Source organism: Glycine soja, chromosome 20 (genome assembly GCF_004193775.1).
Source record: "Glycine soja cultivar W05 chromosome 20, ASM419377v2, whole genome shotgun sequence".
NCBI classification, from domain to species: Eukaryota; Viridiplantae; Streptophyta; class Magnoliopsida; order Fabales; family Fabaceae; genus Glycine; species Glycine soja.
Genome location: NC_041021.1, coordinates 41,767,630 through 41,786,256, shown reverse-complemented (window position 1 = coordinate 41,786,256; position 18,627 = coordinate 41,767,630). Strand labels below are relative to the sequence as shown.

General features: G+C 31.3%; 1 protein-coding gene across 1 annotated transcript; it reads left to right on the top strand.

Annotated features, from left to right (window-relative positions):
- Positions 1-12,536: 12,536 nt before the first annotated feature.
- On the top strand, positions 12,537-18,036 carry LOC114402322 (type IV inositol polyphosphate 5-phosphatase 7-like). The gene is made up of 14 exons (XM_028364840.1): positions 12,537-12,779; positions 12,896-13,406; positions 13,571-13,658; positions 14,169-14,243; positions 14,349-14,433; positions 14,521-14,625; positions 14,712-15,408; positions 15,528-15,721; positions 15,912-16,020; positions 16,129-16,277; positions 16,473-16,705; positions 17,282-17,375; positions 17,463-17,652; positions 17,787-18,036. Exons 2-11 carry the CDS (start codon positions 13,377-13,379, stop codon positions 16,693-16,695), a joined length of 1,755 nt encoding a protein of 584 aa, XP_028220641.1. The 5' UTR covers positions 12,537-12,779; positions 12,896-13,376; the 3' UTR covers positions 16,696-16,705; positions 17,282-17,375; positions 17,463-17,652; positions 17,787-18,036.
- Positions 18,037-18,627: the final 591 nt, after the last annotated feature.

The following is an 18,627-nucleotide window of genomic DNA, read 5'->3' as shown; positions in this document are numbered from 1 at the left end:
TTTTCCCTGTGCATCACCACAGTCCCCACTGTGAATAGAGAAAATCAACGTAGACTTAAGTCATATATATTGGTGCAACATTGCTTTAATTTGCAAGTACAGTTTTGACTTCAATCATGAAATTTCTCACGTTAAATTCATATATAATTAGTAAAACATGTTTGCAATTTAGTAGTGGTTAAAAATTTATGGTACAAAACAAAACAACGAATACTAATTGAAAGCAACAAATGTCCAACTTTGATGGCTAATTTGACATAATTGGATTTGTTCAAATTCAGTCCTAGACCTGGTACATCAGAAACATTTTCTGATGTGCATACTTTATAAACTAAGCAAAATTCAGTTTTGTCAATAACAAAATCTGCTAAGGATATGGTAGTAGGGAAAAGATGCAGTTATGACTGATGATTCATGACTCGTGAGGAAGTCATTCAATATTTAAGATGGTAATTTGGTGTTAAGATTCACTTTGGGATTGAAAAGCACCTTAGCCAACTCAAAATTTTATATTTTTATGCTTGGTTTACTCTTAAGATGTGAAGACAGCAGCGGTACAGGAAAATTTAGGACATGTGTGGAAAATACTTAACTGCCATTTTTTTTTACCAATAAATTACTCTTATCTCTCTTAAATTTCATTCTTATTATAAAACTATTTTGTTATTTAGCAAGTTTTACAGAAACCTTCCTGAGCAAGGCATGCCAAGGAAGTTGTAAAAGAAAAGAAAAAAAAATTTCTTTGGGTAAAATTTTGAAGGCGCGGTATTATAATTTTACACAATTTGTGTGAAATCGCAAAATATAAGGAAAGGATGTTTGTTTGAGTTTAAAATAAAATACGTGTAATGCAAGAAACAACACAGCACAAATTGCACAATGCACATTGCACAGGTGGACACACAATACTTGTCTGCTATGTCAATTGGGCATCACCTCGTGTGCTGAATCATAACCGGAGAGTTCTAAAACTGGTTTAATGCTTGTTTACCTAATGTAGACACTTTGTTTTTTTCTTGCCATATGTGTAGCTATAACAAACTGACAACACAGCTGATACCCCCCGACACATGGTACTTCCTTGCCTGTTTGGTTTTACCGTAGAAAGCATCAAAATCAATTTTTTTTTATCAAAGTATTTTTATCCATAAATATTAATTATTAGTCGTTAATTTTTTGTTAGTGAAAAATTTGATATTCTCTTCTCTCTCTTTCTTTTTCATTCACACTAAATTAATCTTATAATCCTTAAATGTATGTTTGTGTAGCTGAAGAATCGGACTTAACGTAAAAACAACCCATAGTTTCTTTGACATTTTTGTTTTAGAATGTGAATTTTTTCCGTTCACGGTGAACAGAATGCGTTTCTAAACATAGTCTGAATATTTGATTTTTGTTGAGTAAAATCAGACCTGTCTTTAAATTTCGGTTTAACTAAAGTGATAAAATGTAATTTTTGCATTAAATTAAAGAATTTAACACTAAGTTCTTTTTACATATTTGACTTGTCTAGAAGAGGAGATTTGTAAAATGAAACAAACGCGGATCCATAGTATTGGCTTAGCTTTTCAGTTAGGTACCTCATAATCATATCATCATGGTTTTGGACGTTCCAATCCCATGGATGGAATTTGTTGTATACAAAGTGTGCTTCCTCTGCAATTGGCTATGTCATGCCCATTGTTTCAACCTCAATATAGGACCGAAATAATAATAAAAAGGTTCAATACACACTGTTAAAAAAGGCCTACACAATAGTGGCCTAAGATTCCTTTTTCTTTGATAAGATGTTCGCTTGTCCGAGATTAATGTTTTTTTTAATTCATTGGAAGATTAAGGGTTTATTTAATTTTAAAAAATATTTTCTATTTTTATCTTATTTTCATAAATATTAGACAAGACTTATATTATTTTATTTTCAAATCTTATTTTCTTATATTAATATTTGAAAACAAAAAATAAAAAAAATAAAGCAACCATGTTATAAATATTAATAAAAATACAAAAATGATTCAAACTAAACAGGTCCTAATAACCAGAATCATACGCATGAAGGATCAACATACTTTTAACCCAACACACATTGGTCAACTTTTAATCTTGATATTAACGAAACTGATCTCGTTACAAACCGAAGGAAAATTATTCCCAAAATGGGATGGAGGAAAAAAACTATTTCCTCTCTCTTCCATTAAAACCTCTCCATTCTTTTATCTGAACTAAATAGAATATCCAATCAAAATTTCCCTTCCCCTCCACTTAAATCTCTCAATTGTTTCCCTTTAAACCAAATAGTTTATAAGTTAAAAAGACAATAAATTAATATTAAAAGTATAAATACAAATATAATTAATACTATAGTTCAATATAATAAAATGATTATTATGAAAAAAAATTAAAATGATATTATATGAAAATAAATAAATAAATAAATAATATTATCATAAAACAACAAGAAATAATAAAATAAAATCAACAAATTAATAGGTTATTAAATTAAAAAGTTCGTAATAATTTATTCAACTGAAAAAGCAATAAAAATTATCAAAAAGTGTAAATAAAAAAATATTTAAATTCCTAAAAATCAGAAATAGTAATAAACTAATATTATAAGCGCTAATAAATAATCACAAATAGTTGTAAAATAAGAAAAATATTATAAAATAAAAACATAGAAAATTAGCAATATCTTGCTATGCTATACTATGTGTTAAAGCTTTTACTTTATTAACAAATCATAATAGTCTTATGTATTGTTTTTAAGAGAATTATTATAAAAATAAATAATTTATCATATATAATAATTTATAATTAATTAATAATAAAAAAGATTGACCTAATGATGTAAAATCTAAATACGTTCACATATAAAAAAATAATTTATTTAATAAGAAAATTTGTGTTTAGTTTTATATAATTTTTTTTAGACCAACAATATTTACATCATCGTGAGTTGGAGCACATTCATAAGCTATGATTCAGGATAAGAAAAATCTGAGATTAGATTTCATAAAATTACATAAATTCTCTTTACTTTTTCTATACTTACACACTGCGTACACGAACTCCATCAATTGTTTTAAAATTAAAACACTATATCGTGTTTTCCTACGAGGAAAGTTTCCGTAAATGTTAAGAAACAGCATGTTTATATAATTTTATGAAAACTCAAGAGTGATTAATATAGTTTACTTTAATGTAAAATATCTTTATATATCATCTGTTTACATGCGTTTCAATAAAATTGTTAATATTTTATACCACAACCGGATGAAGATGATGAACGACATACGTGGAAAGTTTATGAACGACATAATCGTCGAACAGTCAAATACCCCATAATTTGACGAGGCAATATGAATGGGTGGAAGAGAAAATACATCACCACCACAAATGTCAATGAAAATACAGAACTACTTTGGCTATATTATAGTCATCACTACTTGTAATATGAATTAATATTAATTATACATCTTATCGCGTATCACGTTTATATTTTGTTTCACCTTTCTTATTTTCTCTCCCTTTTCTAATTCACGAAGAAGTGAAAAGGCTTACATTAATTTAGGTGGTTTTTATTCTATTCCAAGTTTATCATATCAGAGATGAATAGGAAGTATTTGACATACTGCCGCTTTCACATTTATGTACAAACTACAAAGTTGCATATTTGTCTCAACCCTACAGACATTTATTATCTAGAGAAAAGATAGTGTACAAGTTTATCATCCACAATATTTCAATTTTTATTTTAAAACACTTGTTAAAAAGTATATTCAAATACTTGAGAAAAGCAACCAGCTGAGGTGGGATCAGGCAAATTGCTATTTCAGGTCCAGCAATATGATTAGGATAGACAAAGCTAGCAAGCTTTAGTTAACTAAACTGACATAATTGGCCATGTGGCCACTACTTAGCCATCGGTTTAATTAATTAATGTTTGACTAGTATTTGATACGTAAGAATTTAACAGATCATGTGAAATTTTACTGTATATCTCTTTTGCTTGTTGATGATTTATCTTGTTTTGGATAGAGTTTTCAACATTCTTCTTATAAATTTGGGTTGAATATTTCCTCCCACTTAATTAAAGCTTTGAAATATAAGCTTACCCATTTGATTTTGTCCATACACTTGTAATATATAATGTATCTAGTATCTAACTTTCAGCAGGCAACTGTATCTATCAAGGAGCCAGTAAAGCTAAGTGTCCCGGGTGAGGTGAATTATTGTATCGATGTACTTGTACAGTTGTACCTAGATTTTAAGTGTTCAATCATGCATTCAAGATTATGTGAGCCATTGTTCTACTTGCATGTTTATTTGTAGAGAAATATCTGCATTAAATCTTTGAGTACCTAATTGTTAATGCAATATAGTAGTTCTCCTTCTTTATCTAGATTTGGGTTAATTTCAAGCAAAGTTTATTGCAAAAATATTTGCATGCAGTGACAAAACACGTTACCAGTGGATGGGCTTTTATTTACGTTTTTTAATAGGTATCCTAACAGGCATATATATATATATATATAGAAGTTTCTGTTATACAGGATTTGGTTGGGATATATAGGATAGAGGATTTATTGTATACAAAATCAACACCTTGTTCCTGAGGTTTTGTAAGGTTTGGGTACCCTAGCTTGTACCCTACATTCTCTATCTTAATGAAAGTTTTTTTTTTTTTCTGACAAAAAAAATTCAAGGAAAATTGTTATAAGAAGGACTTAATTTAGATACACGGCAACAATCATAAACATGCAGGGTAGCACGAGTGTTTAGATTAGCACCTCCCAACCAAAAAAAAAATAACAATTGCACGTCTTGTCGTTGAAAACAAGCACACTGGCAGAAGCATTGTTTTTCATCCATATTTCTGTCTTAAGTTTTTTTTTTAATAGTAAAAGTAATAATAAAATAAAAGAATTTATTTTAAAATAAAAATATGTGTGTATTAAACCTTTTTTAAAAGTCTAAAAATAAAGGATGAGAGGGGTTTTATTTAACTCTGTTCTAGTATTTATTAAATAATCCAAGTAATTGTTAGTCATTAAATAGTTTCCTTTAATGTATTTTTAATTTTCACTTTAAGTTAATAATAATAATAAAAAATGTACGGTTGACAGTTTGTGGTGGCACAAGTTGACTTGTTTCTAATGGAGTAATGAATGGATTTTGGCGTGGCGTGATATGATCTAGAGTGTGTGCAAAGATGTGTTTTCATTTTGTCTAATGGGTTGAAGTGTGGCATTACTCACTTAAAAAAAATGGTTACTAGAATAAGAAATTTGCAGTGTATGTACATGTTAATTCAATTTTGAACCTTTCAAGTTGTGGGAATGCTGATGAATTATATTAATGAAAGTGACTACAGAAGTCCATGCATCACTTGGTTCAACCATGTAGATGAATAAATTTTTTAACAAAAGAAGTCCATGCCAATTAACCTCTAATATAGTTCTGGAGAATGACTTATAAGCATATTTAGAGTGGGAATGCTGATGAATTATTATATCAATTAAAGTGACTAAAAACTGCACCACTTGGTTTAACCATGTTTTTCTAATTATGACAATTATTTCTTTACCTTTTATATTTGTAATCATCAAAGGAAAATTCTATTGAGGAGTTGTACATCATTACCATTCCAGCACTTGTACTTTTGTATTTATATAAATTATTAAATCAACCATTTCTGCAGTTTGATTTGATTTTATTTGCTTACCCTAAAAATCTGGAAAAAGAAAACGAAAGGATAAAATAGAGATAAGAGGTAGATTGTTCCTTTAACCTTGGAAGAAAAACAAGGATCAAATGTTTATGGCAGAGAGGGTCTACATCAGAGGTATACTCATACAATTTGCTTGTGTACGTATGGGGTTCTTTTCTTTAATGCAAAAGATAGAGACCGGTGAGGAAAGCTTTGTCACATTTTGAAAACTAAAGTGCCCCATAATATTCCTCATGAAATGAAACAGATTAAAACTTGAGGGTAGGAAAGAAAAAAGGGAAACACAACACACAATGGGGTCTCTCTCAAAGCAGAAAAAGCAAGAAAGGAATCAAATCGGAAGGCGTAGGAGAAAACAACAAAGAAGAAAAAAATCAAATGCTTATTATCTCTTTGACTGCCTCGTAAAACATAATTTTGCAACGGATTTTACATGGTGGGAGGTTTGGGAAACAAAAAGCAAAAGCAAGAAGCAGATCTTCTTGGAGTTCTTTTTTTGACCTTTTGGGTGCCCATAAAATTAATCAATTACTTATGTGAAAGACATTCCAGTATAAGAATTTGTGTGACAAACATCATAAAATGGATTACGTAGAGGACGCTCTATCACACTTAATTCTGTTAAGGAATGCACAATACTAATTTTGGATTCTGCTTTCCCAATGCCCTGCGCATACTGTCCACTCTATTATTCTATACATCTTTTTAAATAATTTTATTCAATAACAATGTGTACCTTCATTAAAAGAAAACGTGTACCCTCACGCCGTATAAAAATGGCATTCAATTTTGCCGCTGCTATTCAGGAAACAGGTATAATTGAACAATCATTTATTTATCAGATACATTGAAGACAAACTTATACTTACCCTTATATTTCAACAATCATACCATTCTTAAATGTTATATTAAAGTACCATAAAAAGATAAATGGAGTGATATGCATAGGAGACAAATATCAACCATGTGATTAAATGACTTAAAGTAATTTTTTTTTATTGATATACATAAAATTGTAATATTCATGATATTTTTTTACATTTTCTTATAATTTTTTAATTTTTTTTAAACTAGTGCTCTTAGACTTTATTAGGATACTAGTCAACGGGAAAACCATCAAGGATAAACTATTTTCTAAAGTGTATAATGCAAAAACGTTACAATTATTTATTTCTGTGCTGCAAAATCTTTGTTTGCATTTTATTTTTGTCTGCATCTACTTTTATATTATAAATTATAAAAAACTATGTATCGAGTATATCGACCACATTTTAATTCAAATAATTTATAGAAATTAATAAACAAAAAAATCTTTAAAATAAGAAATTTCAGAACTAATTTTTTAATGAAGTGTGTAATTTCAGATTTATTATTTAGTATTATTATAATTCAAATTATTTAACTATTATAATAATTGATTTATAATTTTTTAATAATTATAAATTTTTTGACAATAAAATCCAAATTCTAATACACATTCAATCACATACTTTGAGGTTGGTATGGGTTGAATTGTTACATTTCAGAACGAGTATCTACAAATTCAGATTTAATTATCATATATAGTATACTATAACTGTTTAAAATATATGAATTTAACTTCCTCGCAATTAGGTAGTGATATAGATATAAAATTTTTATGCTTTGTACTTCTTTTCGTAAATTTATTATCAAAATTAGTATTTTTAAACAAAACGTTTATTCTACCAATAAGATTCAACATAATTGATAGTTATAGTTGGATTTTTTAAGCATGTTATTTTGGAGATATTTGAACTGCAAACAAATAAAAAAAAACACTACGCTCATTCTTATTGAACGTTGTATTTTAATTGCATTAATTTTTAACATAAATATTTCATAACATTAGCTAATTTAAGAGCAATTATAAAAAGAAATAAAAGCACTTACAGTTAAGTATTACTTGACTTCTTTATTTTCTTTTTATTTTTGAAAAATAGTTCTATTTTTTCAAATTTGAATTGATGAGATAGTAATGTTTATTCAGAACACTGTTTGACGTTTTTGTTTGTTTAATTTAAGACTTTAGACATTAGGTATATGTTATATTTACACGTGTGTATGTATCATAAATAGAAATCTTACCCATTGTGATTACAATTATTCAATATATGGACTTTGTGTTTGGCCGTTATGAATGATACCTACCTGAGAGTGCAACGAATTGAATGCATAAGGTCCCAAGTTCCAAGCATTCAATGCTTTCCAACTATTTGGTTAATTAACTTGTGGCGAAGGATTTTTCCGAGCACCAAGACTCAAACGCCTTCGTTATCAAGGTGCCTATTCTATTTCCCTTCCCCATTCCTTCTTCTTGTTGAATAATGAGTATCCCATAGTGCTAAATTCAAACTTGCACACATAAGAAAGTGGTGGAAATGCAAGAAACCGTGGGTTCAATATTTACGTGAAAATATTGCATTGATTCGTAATACTCATCATGTCTTTGCTGAATATTCCGGGACGGTGTCCCCCTTGATACCACTTTATGATAGTACGCATTGGATTGCTTTATGTGTAGAAAAGAAAATTGTATCATATAAATACTCTCTTTAATTTCAAGATGTGCGTAATATATCTTTTGCCTTTTTCTTTTTGTTGTCATGGTCATTTTCCACACGAACTTGTTGCCATAAAGCCATAACTGTGCTATAATAGGATGTACTCTCTTGGAAAATATTATTGTAAATCTCTCAATTCTTTCATTATTATGTGGTATATATTAAAAAATTGTTGCATGGTGTTTTAAACCAGTAGTTTTTTTTCTCTCTTTCGAATTCACCATATATTTTTACTGAATTTGAATTATATACCCACAAGGCCACAACAGGAATCTTTAATTTTTTTTCATTCAACTCTCAACAGATGAAATATGAAATTCATGTGAGAACAATTAATGAGCTAATCATAGATGTAGGTTAACCATGGAAAGTGAAATGAGAAAGAAAAAAAATCTAGAAGAATAAAATTAAGAGTTTAATGTTTATGCATGGATATTGTAAAATGATTTTTTATTGTTATTTAATAATAAATTAATGTTTAAATTATTTTAAAATAATTATTTTAAAAATTAATAAATTTATCCTAAATAATAATAATGAGTTATGATTAAATGATATTTTTTTTTACAATTTCAATGCATAACTCATTTTCTCTCAAATTAAAGCAAGCTTTAGAAACAAACTTTAAAGTTCTTAGCAGGCGATTCAAGTCAGCTAGCACTTTTAAAGTTGTTATAGGGACGTTCTATTAACTATAGCTAGTGGCGCGCCGTGGCGATTTGTTATAACTTTATAAGGACCATTCTATATTTTTTTATATCTATCTCAATACTCCAAAAATATGATAAATATTTTTTGAAAAATTAAGACGGTTGTAAAATTTTCCATATTTGTTTAATGATTTTTTCCCAAAAAAAAGTCTCTATTTTTTTTGTTGTAAGGGAGAAAAATTAAACAACAAAGACTAATTACACCAAATTATACCTATGAAGTAAAGTGGGTATATTTCATATTTTCATTTTCAAGAGAATGATTCATGTAGTACGAAATTAATAGTGGATAATCATAAAGAAGGGAATTTTATATACTTTGAACATTTTTTTTTCTTATAATAAGATATTCTATATAAAAAAAAGTCATAAATAACATTAAATGTGGGCATAGTGTAGATTTTTAGAAATATCATTCTTAAAAATATTATTTAGAAATATCTTATTCATATGGATGAAAAATTATGTCTTATAATATTGACTTTAATAATTAATCTCTAGTAGAGAATTAAATTGACGATCTTTAGTATGTTCTTTTTTAAAATTATATATTTTTTTATTCATAAAATTTGAATATAAAACTTTATTTTAAAAATTAATTTTAATTTTACTCAAATCAACGAACTGTTGATATAAATATTTGAATTTCATTGTATGCAATGTATTCTAACTATATTTTTTTTGGTCAGCAGTATTCCAACTATATTATTTTCCTCTCTTTTCTCTTGTAATGCCATGAGCCTTTGTTTGAACGAAATAAAAAAAAAAAAAGAATGAACATATGTGTACAATGTTTTACTTCATAAAGTTGAACTATAATATTTTTCTGTTAATTCACTAAACCTATTCAAATTAATTAAATAAAAAAATCTCATAGCTTTGTCTCTTTTGACACATATAATAAAACACGCATCCAAATATCCCTTTTCATCATATCATCGTTGAATCCAAAATCGTTGGTTATGGTTAGATACCATAATGAAGATGCTATTGCATCTTCTAGGTTGTCAATACTCAAAGATAGAAGGAAGATAGATAGGTGAAGTTGATCGTGAAGAGTTCGCACATTCTAAAATGCGGGACCACTTCTTTTTTCTCTTTAAATATGCAATTACTATATATGCCCCAATTCTCTTTCATCAATGCAACAATTCTCTCCTTTACCAGTTTATTTGGATTATTCAATCTCTTCCTTATTGTCTCTTAAATCATTCACCCACAGGCCACATTCAACGATGCATAAACATAACCATGCTGCACAATTCCTACATAAAGCAAAAGCAGAGCCATCACCTATATTATACTCTCAAAGTAAGATTAGAATTAGATTAATCAATACAACAGTCTAATTTAATTTAATTGATTAAACATGATATGTATTTTATTGTAAGTCTTTAATATTATCTTTAATTTCTACCAATAAAAAAAATAGTTAACCAAAACTTCATTATATTGTTTGCATACAGGACAAATATTTGTTTTGAGATTTACTTGAAATGATGTTACCATACAGAAGTTTATTACAAAACTAAATATTTGAGCATATTGCTAATATAGTACTAGTACTTTGCAAAAGAAATACATCAGTAAGTTATAATTTTATATTTATTGAGTATCTTGCTAATATATTTTTTCTAAACAAATTGAAGTGTATTACCGTTCATGATTATGTATTGGCATGTCCCACGAAATATTGTTTTTTTTTTATTCCATTTATATAACCTTTTAATAAAATAAGATTATGCTTTTCTGATTAGATAACCTTGATTTGATAACTATGGGAGTCTACCCATTATTAATGTCTTTGAGAAATTCACAAGGCAGGGAATTGCAAATGGCCTTCCCCCAGTTGCCTTAATTTTCCTGTCTGCTACGACCTATACCTTGTATGCATCTTTCGCATTATTTATAATTAGTTACCCAGATTTGAATTTGATTAGACCCATTTTGTTTGATTTGTTCCCACCATAGTATTACTGTTCTTGCATCAGTCCCAAAATTCTGAAATTGAGAAATTCAATTCAAACTTAGTGGTGGAGAGTTTTGTTATACCTTTGACCCTATTACTCGTGTCTATTTTTGCAGGCTGCACTGCAGCAGCTGATTTTGTTTCGGCCTTACTTTTCTTTCTTCATGTCAGAAAAGTTGAACCATTTTTATTTGGATTGGACCTGCTTTTAATTATTATAGTTAACACATACAGATATGCTTAGAGTTAGTGGAGTTAAGTTAGTAATGTTTTTCTGATTTTTCAAAGTTAATTTATCTAAAAAGTAAAAAAAAAATAATAAGCAAGGTCTACACATCTTTAAATTTTAATGACTTTATATCACTATATGCACTAAATTAAATTAAAAGCGCATAGTTTTTGCAGTTCCTAAATAAGTTCAATTTAGAAAAACTTCATCCTTTTATTTTGTAGGGTGGACTTGGATGATGAAATGCCTCCTTTTCCTTGATAATAATAATAAGTCTTCAGATGCAGTATTGCTGTATCAACTTAATACATTTTCTATTTTATATCAAAACAGTTTTGACTAATAAGAGATACTTGAGAGGCCCAATAATTAGTGAAAGAAGGAAAAAGATTGGTGGACAGTGGGGCTATGGCCTCAACCTTTGACGAGCTTATTCAAGAGACATGATAATTTTTAAAACTGATATAACTCTATATATGACTTTTATAGAAAATATAAAAAAAGTCAATTTTAAATCTGTTAGTCTTAGATTCCAAAATAAAATTCCTAACTATTATAATTATTCGAGAGGAGATTCAAGAATAAGAAAAAAAGACATGGGTAAAAAAAAGAATTCAAACCAGGGAGCCAAAGCCAAAAGGTAATTTTGTTTTGGAAATTGGTATAATTTTCTTAAAGAGATATTGATTATTGTCGGTTTAACTTAATTGGTTCAATAGGATGTATGATTTATTCGAATCTTTTAGTACTGTTTTGTATGATTAATGAAGGTCTTAGGAAATCAAAGGAAACAATAAAGTGAAACCCCCGAGTGATGGAAGACTGGAAGCTCCTAATGAATGGTTTTTTTACTCGAAAGTCTAATAATCACAAGACCAGTGAACACCGCGAGGGGAAAGGGGAGAAAGGAAGCCACAACACCACAAAATTGGGTGAGTTGCCATTGTATCCAAAGACATTCCAAGTCTAGCTAGGACAGAGCCGAAAGGGCCTCAAAGTTGCTTGGCAACACGCCATTATTCAGTGGCACTACACCTATGGAATCAAACGTCAACATTGCTCCATATAAAATATCTTTGTCACATAACATGGCAAATCAAATCTAAGAAAGACAAAAATTAATTTTTGAAATTGAAAGGATTCATTCGCGTGCCCAAAAATGAGACGCTTGTTTTCATTATTGTAGGGGCTTACAAGTTATAAGCCATGACACCACACGTCTACACCAGTTTACTATTACTTTCTCTTCCAAACATTCTTTGTCCAATAATTGAATACAATACTATAACATAATAACATACACAACACAAGGCCTTTATCTTCTTTTTTTTTTTTTTCTTCTCTTTCTTTAACTGCTTTTGCTTTAATTGGAAGACCAAAAAACTGGAAGAAGAGTGCAGGCATAGGAATAGTGTTAGATCTCACATAACAGTTAACAGTTCACATCCTCTATTCGCTTTGCTGACCAAGGGCAGCTTTGATGAGCTGACCGGGTCGTTTTATGCAGAAGCCTTAAAGCAAAAAAAACTACCTGCCCGTTGCCCCCTTGTCTTGAGCTAAGGTTGTCACTAAAAAAATGTTATTTAATACTACTAATAAAGCTCTTCTATGCTCTCTCTTTTACTGCGCTTTATTCTGTTCAAATTCGATACTTTGTTTTGTTTCCTGTGGTTGCAGAGAACGAGGAGTCTCTCTCTCTATATGCTTGCTGCTGCATTGTCTTGTTCTACTACTTCAGAATCTCTTCTCACTTCCACGCATTAAAGTGTTGTCTCTCTCTCTTTGAGTTGGTGGCGCTTTCTTTCATATTTATCGGAGTTTGCTTCCATGTTCTTACACTTTCTACTATACTAGTGTGGCAAGAGCACATGCAGCACCAGAAGAGGAAAGCAAGCAAAAACACTTAAGGCATTTCGCTCTGTTTTGTTGAGCTTCTCGTGTTTCTCTGGAATTGAGAAACAGAACAGCAAATGAGCCTGGTCTTGTTTCTCAGCTCTGAAACATAGATAGGTAGTGTGGAGATTGGAGAAGGGGTTTCCAAAGCAATGATATTTTGCTCTTTGAAATTCTGAGAAGTTTTGGATATATAAGCATACTTCTAAGCCGCAGAGAAATATCAGAGAGCTTGAGGAGCTGTATGAAGTAGAAGTGTGCAAAAATGAGAGATGAGAATTCCAAGAAAAGCAAGGTTTTGCCAATTTCCTTTAATACAAAGATGAATTCAGTTTCCGTTTTTGTTTTGTTTTTTTTTTCCTTTTGTTTTTCCAGGGGAATGAAATTCAACATTTTGAGTGTGTTGGTGTTTGCATATTGCAAGCTGTTGACTGTTTGTCTTTCTGTTGCTTGATGAAGCTCTCATGGTCAAAGAAAATGGTCAGAAAGTTCTTTAATATCAAAAGCAAGACTGAGGATTCCCAAGAAAATGGTGTTGCTTATGGAGGTTGGTATCTTGGTTTTCTCCAAAGCTCTTTCTACTAGTGATCACTTTCTAAGGGAGCAACAAGCCTAGAATTAAATCCCATGAGAGATTTGTGATGATAGCACTGTCCAGTCTGATGCCTTAAACAATTTGAGGTTCTAGTTGGGCACCGGAGAAACCGAAGGAAGTAGATTAGTAACATCATTTGGAAAGAAAATTGAAGCCTAGGATCAATCGTCATGCTCAGTCAAATTTAGTTGTTATCTAGTGCAAAAGATTAAGCTATGCAAATACTATATTAGCTTTTCCTGAGGCAAAGATGTCTTTGTCTGAAGTTTTATGTTCTCACCAATTTTGTTTGTGGCTACAATTTCTTGGCATCCAAACAAAGTGCAAGCATACATACTTTGAACTCTGAAATACATGTCCATCAAATCCATTTGTTTTTTTTCTTCCATTTTTTTTCCTGATATAAAATCAGTTACTATAGTTTTTTTTGGTTGATGCATCAACATTGATTTCCTTCTTCAGGAGGTGACACGGAATATAGAGGTAGGAATAGCTTCTCTGAGAGAGAGCCATGCACGATCAAAAAGAGCAAAACAGGTATAGAATTACTCCCATTCCATTTCTTGAACCAAGTCCATTTAAAGATATTGGTGTTGTTTAAAATTCTGACTTTTCGCACAAAATCTTCATTGTAATAAACAGAAAAGTTTGGCAGGAGCGCAGATCAGGTGAGGCGAGCAAGAATGAATCTTGACCATCCTCGAATTATAGATGTGCAGAATTATAGGTATACTGCTTCTCTGATTTTACCTTCTTTATGGGAAAAAAGAGCGTTGTTCAGATTTTCATTAGTGTCCCTTTTCTCTGTAAACAGCATTTTCGTAGCTACATGGAATGTAGCTGGAAGATCCCCACCAAGTACCTTGAATTTAGATGATTGGCTTCATTCTTCACCACCGGCTGATATTTATGTTCTTGGGTAGGAATTGGTACTTGTCAACATTGTCTTCAATCAAAAGTAGCATTAATAGTAACCAGTAACATATTTCTACTTGTCTCTTCCAGATTTCAAGAGATAGTTCCCTTGAATGCTGGTAATATCTTGGGAGCAGAAGACAACGGCCCTGCCAAAAAATGGTTGGCTCTCATCAGAAAGACTTTAAACAATCTTCCTGGCACCAGTGGAAGTAGTGGATGCTATACACCGTCTCCCATACCACAACCAGTTGTAGAGCTAAATGCAGATTTTGAGGGATCAGCCAGGCAGAAGAACTCATCTTTCTTCCATAGGCGATCGTTCCAGACAACTTCTAGTGGTTGGGGAATGGACAATGATCCTTCAGTTGTGCAGCCACGACTAGATCGAAGATACAGTGTCTGTGATAGAGTAATTTTTGGTCACAGGCCAAGTGACTTCGATCCCAGTTTTAGATGGGGTTATAGGCCTAGTGACTATTCCAGGGCAAGTGACTACTCAAGACCAAGTGACTACTCAAGATGGGGTTCATCTGATGATGACAATGGCCTTGGGGATTCACCAAGTACAGTCTTATTTTCACCAATGTCTTGTGGTGGTGCTGGACCTGCCTTTAATGAAGATGGATATGCCATACCAGGACACTCAAGGTACTGCCTTGTTGCAAGTAAGCAAATGGTGGGGATATATCTTACCATATGGGTGAGAAGTGAACTGAAGGATCAGGTTCAAAATATGAAAGTGTCTTGTGTTGGCAGAGGATTGATGGGTTATCTTGGAAATAAGGTGAATTTTTAGTCAGTCTTATTTCCAATTTTTGTTTTTCCTTAGATTAATTCATGGCAACCACGATTGTTACTTGAAATTGGCTTAAATAGAGGAGTTACTTTGGCTTTTATTTGCAGGGATCCATCTCAATTAGTATGTCTGTGCATGAAACTAGCTTTTGCTTTATCTGTAGCCATTTAACCTCAGGACAGAAAGAAGGTGATGAACTAAGAAGAAATTCTGATGTGATGGAGATTCTTAAAAAGACAAGGTTTCCTCGTGTTCAAGGTGTGGACAATGAGAATTCTCCACAGACAATCCTCGAGCATGAGTAAGAATCTGCTCACATTCATCTAAGATTTAATATTTAAAAAAATGTGAAGTGATTTTAGGCCCCCTTGCTAATATATCACCTTCTCCCTGTGTCTTAAGTAGAATGCACACTTCTGTTTCCCTATGATTGTTTTTTCTTTCCATTAACTGAAATTTTGCATTTTCTTAATTTGATTCCATTAATATAGTCGAATTATATGGCTTGGAGATTTGAATTATCGGATTGCACTCTCCTACCGATCTGCTAAGGCACTCGTTGAGATGCAAAACTGGAGAGCATTGTTAGAGAATGACCAAGTATGTCTGCTCACCCTCATAAATAATTCCATGTTTATTGCTTAACTTCAAGTGTATTATCACTGTAAAATAGGCATAATGAGTCTCAATTATTGACATTCCTGGCAGTTGAGAATAGAGCAGAAAAGAGGCCGTGCGTTTGTGGGATGGAATGAAGGGAAGATATATTTTCCTCCAACTTACAAGTATTCAACTAATTCAGATAGATATGCTGGAGATGATATGCACCCCAAAGAGAAAAGGAGAACTCCAGCTTGGTAAAATTATCATTTATCACATCACCTACTAGGAATTTAGAAGAAACTCAGTATAAATGCTAAAAGAGGAAGTAAAATGATATGAAGATAAAAAATTAGATGATCTAAAACGAAGCATAAAGCACCATTCATAGTTTATGATTTATTTTTGTCAAGTTGTGCTACTTATGCTGATATGAATTTTTTCTTTCATAGGTGTGACCGAATTTTGTGGTACGGAGAAGGTCTCCATCAGTTATCATATGTCCGCGGAGAATCAAAGTTTTCAGACCACAGACCTGTTTATGGCATATTTTGTGCTGAGGTTGAGTCAACTCATGGCAGATTGAAGAAAACTATGAGTTGTTCTCGTTCCAGAATTGAGGTGGAGGAACTTCTGCCATATTCTGGTGGATACACTGAGCTGAGTTTTTTCTAAAGGAAGAAAGGTTGGATATACGTATCCATTCACATTCAGTTACACTATCTATCCCTTATGCACTTCCACAATCATGCTTGTGTTGTGAGATAGTGGAACTTAGGTATCTGAGTGATTTTTCTTTTTTCTTCTTAAGTTCATACAAATAGATAAAACTAAAAAACACGTGCAGGGCTCTTAGCAAACCTGATCATGCCCCATTGGCCCAAAGGGTGGCCTCAACTTTTTCTTTTTTCTTATTTTCTTGTTGGCTAGACCAAAAGTACTAGATTCCGAAGCTGTAAATGATATATATGGGGTTGAACATAATAGAGTGGAACCTGCTAGTGCAATCAAAACATAGAGTCTAAAAGAATATACTAAAATGATGTTGGGCATTAGGTGTATCTTGCTTTACTAGATATGCAAATTGATTTCATGAATTCGGAAGTCAATACAAACAGAATATGTTCACAGAATAATAATCTGAAAAGTATATATCTCAAATCTTTTTCTGCTTTGAAGTCCTTTGGTTCTTTTCTTATTGTCAATACAATTATTCTTTTCTCCTGAATTAGAAATCTTACATCCACCTATTACTGTTCAGCAATTGGTCCCCCATTACCAAGCTGGAATTACTTTGAAGAAAACTCATTCATGGAGGGAGATAGGGACAACCCATTTCCCACATACCCAAAAAGGTTAATTTTCTTCTCTTTCATGCTTTTCTCTGTGCTGCTTTTGGCCTGCTTCTTTGTCTAATTTTACCTTTACTTTATCTTTGTCAGTTTATAATCTGTAGTTTTGGGCTACAGTCATGCTTTGCCTAACACATGATCAGTACAGTACATCATCATCTTGGTAGCTATTCACATTTTTGCTTCAGTAATGTGCATAGTTTGATACCCAACTAACAAACACACAACCTTCCATTGTCTCAGCCCAATTTGAGTATTAACAGTCCTTCATTGTCATCAGGTACTACATAATTTTTTTATGCATAAAAAATTATTATTAAGCATGTACATCGGTGTTAATTCGTTAAAAATATGCTTATTTATAGTTACCAATGTATGCTTATTAATAATGATCAATGCTTTTTCCTTGTGCAGGAAGTTGATGAATTGAAGACGATTTTTTGATTCAGGATTTTTTAATTATTTTTGGAGAATATTTATGATGACTGAATGAAGGTGGAAGCTTGTCAGAATAATCACTTGGGCACTAACATTTTTTTAATGCGAAGAAATGAGTTTTTATTTATTTTTTTTTAATCCTGAAAAAAATGAGTGTTTTGATGTATAGTGATTGCCAAAGTAATTGAGAAAAATATGTGAACAAACAAAAAAAGATTGATGTTCATGATAGAATTCCAGGGCCTCTCTTAATCAGTCCATGATTAAAATTATACCGATAAAGGTGGCTTGGTTTTGACATCAAAATTAAATAGTACTACTCTACAACATTCATTCCCGTGGCTCGTCTTTTCACTGATGTGGAACAGTATTAAAGTACAAAACTAAAGAGTGTTTTTGCGGGGTTTGGCAGGAATATTGGGGGTTTTAATCCGGGGTACTATTGAAAGATGCTATTTACATGCCCATCAATTGCTGTTTACTTTTGACTTGGTGGACTTTAGCCACTTTTTTACCTTATACCTGTTTTTATGTATGTGTATCCATTTAGGATCACTAATAAGTTGAAACAACAAATTTCAAAACTAGGGTGTTGGAGAAAAAGACTAATGCTAAATCGTTAGTTGTGTAATAATGCCGTTTTATAAGGGAATGTAAATTTTGTGGCTTATCTTTGCCCATGTCGACTATTAAGAATTTGGGGTCTGACTCATTCCTTCGCGAGATCTCAACGGTTGAATGTCTTTGTCGCTGTGGCTGTTGGAGAGTCACTTCATGGAGATGTGTCACTCAGATGCAAATGTATACTTGGTTGAAA

Coding starts and splice junctions, on each gene's coding strand:
- LOC114402322 (XM_028364840.1), top strand. CDS start 13,377: ATGAGAGATGAGAATTCCAAGAAAAGCAAG. Junction 13,407..13,570: donor AGAATTCCAAGAAAAGCAAG/GTTTTGCCAATT, acceptor TGCTTGATGAAG/CTCTCATGGTCAAAGAAAAT. Junction 14,434..14,520: donor ATAGATGTGCAGAATTATAG/GTATACTGCTTC, acceptor CTCTGTAAACAG/CATTTTCGTAGCTACATGGA.